The sequence below is a fragment of the Tupaia chinensis genome, unplaced genomic scaffold, assembly GCF_000334495.1.
Source record: "Tupaia chinensis unplaced genomic scaffold, TupChi_1.0 Scaffold000341_1, whole genome shotgun sequence".
NCBI classification, from domain to species: domain Eukaryota; kingdom Metazoa; phylum Chordata; class Mammalia; order Scandentia; family Tupaiidae; genus Tupaia; species Tupaia belangeri.
This window is the reverse complement of record NW_006159835.1, coordinates 3777883-3782913: the sequence shown is the minus strand read 5'-3', so window position 1 is coordinate 3782913 and position 5031 is coordinate 3777883. Positions and strand designations below refer to the sequence as shown.

Here is a 5031-nt window from a genome sequence, read left to right as displayed (position 1 = left end):
GAAAGATTGGGATTACTTATTTTAATCACTGTGTGATCTTATATTAGGATTGTCTTAGTAATGTAATGGTGGAAACTCAGGTGTTTTTGTTGTGTTTTTTTTTTTTTTTCTTTTTCTTAAATATATCTCATGGGGGAATAACAGACTTACCAAAGCTGTAGTATTAGGCTACATCTTCCTTTTCCTATCCATATGTCTGAAGGTCACTCAGTATACTTTTAGGAAATAACTAACTCTTTTTTTAAAAAAGAATTATTTTATTTAACTTTATTTTTTTTTTTTTGTTTCTTTAATTTGATCAGAGAGCGAACAAGAAAGAGAGAAGGAAAGTGAGAAAGCAAGCTGCCAGTTCCAGGACTCGAACCGTCCTTAACCACCACACCACCTCTTGGCCCCAAGAAAATAATGCACTCTTCTGTAGTAGTAAATATGTTTATTACCTTTCATAATCTTTTTAAATTAAATATTTGTTCATGATAAGCATTGAACTCTTCTAAAAGTAACTTTTACTAATAACAAATGCTCATTTGTTTGTTTCTTCATGAGAGAGAAAGAGAGGAGCACCCCCAGCAGTCTTCATACTAAAATCTACCTCATCCAGCCAGGGTCATAAGAATGCCCAGCATGGGACCAGCAGTTAGCGTAATGGCTATGTCGCTGGACTCCCACGTAGTCGACTGCGGTTCGCGTCCCAGACCCGGTGGCTTAAACTCACACTGGGCGCGTGTGCGTGCGTGCCCAAGATCCCGAGAGGAGAATGGAGGAGAAGGGATTGCGGCGTGGCCATCCCCCCAGGGGGTGATTTCTCGCTTTCTATCTCTCTGTTTCTGTCTGTCTGATGAGTGCACTAGCCCTATAGCAAAAACCTCTCAAAATAAATAAATAAATAAATAAAGAATGCCCAGCATGTGCAGAAACCTCAGAATGGGAACCTGGAACTTTCCCATGTGGTTTCAGCATCACAGAGTGATACATCTATTTTTAAACCTTTTTTTAAAGGATTATTTATTTTATTTATTATTTATTTTTTATTTAACTTTTCTTTCTTTTTTTTTTTTTTTCTGTCTTTATTTTTATTTGGCCAGAGAGGGACAGAGCGAGAGAAGAGTAAGAGAAAGTAAGAAAGCAAGCTACCAGGTCTGGGATTCAAACCACGGTTGGCCATGTGATAATCCAGCACCCTTAACCACCATGCCACCTACCAGCCCCCACAGAGTGATATTTTACCACTGTGCTACCAATGGCTGGCCATAGCCACTCTTAGTTGTTTAAAAATTTTCTCCTTGTGACTTTTGTTTGTGATGAATTATATTCTCAATCTTCGTTATCTTTTTCCCTGGTTTAGTTCAGGAGAAGTTTGCATGTGTCATATCTTTAGCTACAGTTTTTTTTACTTGATATAAATCTAATTCCAGGGCAAATTTACTGTGCATCTTCTCTATACTTCAAGTTTTAGATTAATAAACCACATGATATAGTAAGATTACATTGAATTGTTTTTATCGAAGTAACATTTTTTTTATAGTGAGAAGGAGCCTATTCTGAGGAGATTAAAGTACAAATCAAAGGAAATTTTAACTTTTTTTTTCATTTTCTTTCTTTCTTAGAGCCAGCAAATGTCATTTCAATTCTTATATCCTCAGAATTTTTGAAAATGGATTCATTAGTAAGTATTAATTTTTTAAATTCAAGCTCTTCCATTTATTTATACCTAGTTTTTCCTTTAAGACCATTCTAAGATACTTTACTAAAATAGTTGTTAATTCAGAAATGAGATTATATTAGAATAAAGTTTGCCTTTGGAGGTACTTGGTCTATTAGAAAAGGGTTAAGATTATTGTGTATCATTGGGATGTTATGCCTGAAAAGGAGCATTAAATGCTCAAGAAGTAGCCCATGACATTAGATGAAACTAAACAGAATTAACTTCAACCCAAAAAGGAATTTTCCCTGCAATCAAATTAAATGAAAATTAATTGGTATATATTTGTTTTGCTATTTAAGTAATTTCTTTTAACACATTTTATTTATTTGTGTCTTTCACTTATAGTTCAGTAAATGAAGAATAAATATCCAAATATTAATATGATTTTGCACATGTGTCACAGAAGCTAATGTCTATGTTGAAGAGTAGCTGATGAAACATAAAAGCTTAATATATACATATACACTTAGAGCTATAACATTAAATATATTTACTTTTTAAAAATATAATATATTTCTTTATCATTAAAATTATTTTAGGGCCAGCCATATAGCCTAGTGATTAAGAAAGCTGGATTCCACATGGCTAACCAAGGTTGAAATCCTGACCTTAGTGGCTTGAAAAACATGCTGGGTACTTGGGAGTGGTGGCCAAAATCCCTAGAGGATGGAGAAATAGTGGAGAAGGCATTGCAGTATTATCATGCCCCAGTCTCCTTTTCTGACTGACTCTCTCTTTTTTAAAATTTATTTATTTTTAACTTTTTTTTTTTTTTTAAGTTTTTGCTATCGGGCACATGCACTTGCCAGAGAGAGACACAGAGAGAGAGCAAGAGTGAGAAATCACCCTCCAAGGGGAATGGCCATGCAGCAGTCTCTTCATTCTCCTCCTGAGATTTTGGGCATGCACACATATGTGCCTGGTGTGATTCTCAAGCTGCCAGTTCTGGGTCTTGAACTGCAAAGCTGGCCATGTGGGATCTAGTGCCTTAACCTCTACACCACCTGCTAGCCCTCACAATTGATATTTTATGGTTAATATTTAAACAAATATTTCTTTTAACTTCTGATAAAACTGTCAATACAGGGCAGAATACACCTTTGCTACACATCTGTGTTAGTAGATGTAAAATTTGTTTATTTGATTTTTGGGGGGTTTTACTAGTTCTCCATATACTTTCTTCTCTTTAAGTCCTCCCTATTTAGTCAGTTGGTATTAATTGCTTTGGGAAAGGGCTACAGAAAAAAAAAAAAAAAGATATCAAGAACAGACCTTAACCTTTGAATTTTGACATTTAAGCCTTAAAGGATTATTTTTATGCCATAAGCAGAATATTTGGAGAAATACATTATTAACCTCTCTTTACATTGAAAGCAAATAAATATTCCTCAGGTTGGGGAGAGGGTAAGAAAGTCAAGGAGTGAACTCACCACAACAGAGAAAATGATGAAATGACTGTTATTTTGTTTCTGTCACCCAGGGAGCAGGAGCCTTAAAATTATAACATAAATTTAATTATAAGAAGTGACATGTCTTGTACACTTTAGTTTATAGACAGATTTATACCTGTCATAACCATAAAGAAGCATTATTGTGTGAAATGTTCTAAAACAGTTTAAAATAATTTTTCTAAGTCTGGACATTTGTTTTTTACAAAAATTGACTTGCAGGACCACTTTGGAAGAGCATAGATTAATCCAAATAGACACAAGCCAATTAGTGCCTGCCAGTACATGGGTTAGGCTTCTAATAAATTTTAATCTCTGACAGGTATGTTATAACATTATCCTTCATGCTACTATTTTCTTTCTTTCTTTTTTTTTTTTTCATTGCCAGAGGACACATGTGCTCACCAGAGAGAGACAGAGAAAGAGAGGGAGAGAGAAAGCCTCCACTTACAGGTGCGATCATGCCATAATCCCTTCTCCTCCCATTTCTTTATCTCGTCAGGACTTTGAGTGCACGCACACATTTTTTCAAGCCACTGGAAACAGGATTCAAATTGTGGTTGGTTGTGTGGGATCTGGATCTTGTTACTAGGTTACTGGACCAACCCCATGCTACTATTTTCAACATTCATTTTCTGTTCTGTTTTTTAGGTTGAACAGTGTATTCAGTATTGCCATAAAAACATGAATGCCATAGTAGCTACCCCATGCAACATGAACTGTATTAATGCAAATCTTCTTACACGTATAGCTGATCTATTCACACATAATGAAGTTGATGATTTAAAAGATAAGAAAGATAAATTTAGAAGGTAATTTTTAAAATTTAACTTTAAACCTAATGTTGTTATTAAAAAAAATGTTATTTCATTTTTGTGAACTATTATATTTTTAGAATAGATCTAGAAATATATTTTTATTTTCTTTTAAGTGAAGTAAAATTTATACAGCATCAGTCAAGATAAAAATTATTAGTTATTTTTATAATGAATATATGAGCATATGTTAGTAGTGAATTATGTTAAAAATTATTAAGACAGGGGCCAGGGGACCAGCAGTTGGCATAATGACTATGTTGCTGGACTCCCATGTAGTCGATTGTGGTTCGAGTCCTGGACCCAGTGGCTTAAACTGAAACTGACGCTGGACACGTGTGCGTGCGTGCCCAAGATCCCAAGAGAAGAATGGAGAAGGGATTGCGATGTGGCCATCCTCCTTGGGGGATGATTTCTCGTTTTCTGTCTCTCTGTCTCTGTCTTTCTGGTGAGCGCACACACCGTATAGCAAAAACTTCTCCAAAAAAAAAAATAAAAAAAGACAGGGACTGGCAAGTGGCATGGTGGTTGAGGTGCTGGACTCCCATGTGGTCAACCGTGGTTTGAGTCCCAGACCTGGTAACTTGCTTTCTCATTCTCCGTTTCTCTCTCTCTCTGGTCAAATTGAAGAATAACAGTAAGTTATTTAAATAATTTTTTTTAATTATTAAAATGGGATGGCAGGTGGCCTGATTGTTAAGGTGCTGGGCTGCCACGTGGCTGACCATGGTTTAAGTCCCAGACTTGGTGGCTTGTTTTCTCACTTGCCCTGTCTCTCTCTTTTTGAGTTAAAAATAATAATTATAAGTAAAAATTGACAATTCTTAAAAAGTTATTAAGAGTTATTTAAATAATTTTTTTTAATTATTAAAATGGGATGGCAGGTGGCCTGATTGTTAAGGTGCTGGGCTGCCACGTGGCTGACCATGGTTTAAGTCCCAGACTTGGTGGCTTGTTTTCTCACTTGCCCTGTCTCTCTCTTTTTGAGTTAAAAATAATAATTATAAGTAAAAATTGACAATTCTTAAAAAGTTATTAAGACAGGTCTTCATATACAGGGAAA

The 5031-nt window shown here is 35.2% G+C and overlaps 1 protein-coding gene across 1 annotated transcript in view; it reads left to right on the top strand.

Moving 5' to 3' along the window:
• Window positions 1-5031, top strand: part of SANBR (SANT and BTB domain regulator of CSR) — a 67983-nt gene that overhangs the window by 19920 nt on the left and 43032 nt on the right. Inside the window, 2 exon segments of the mRNA XM_006172111.3 lie at window positions 1608-1666; window positions 3805-3965. Coding sequence (XP_006172173.1) covers window positions 1608-1666; window positions 3805-3965 — 220 coding nt within the window.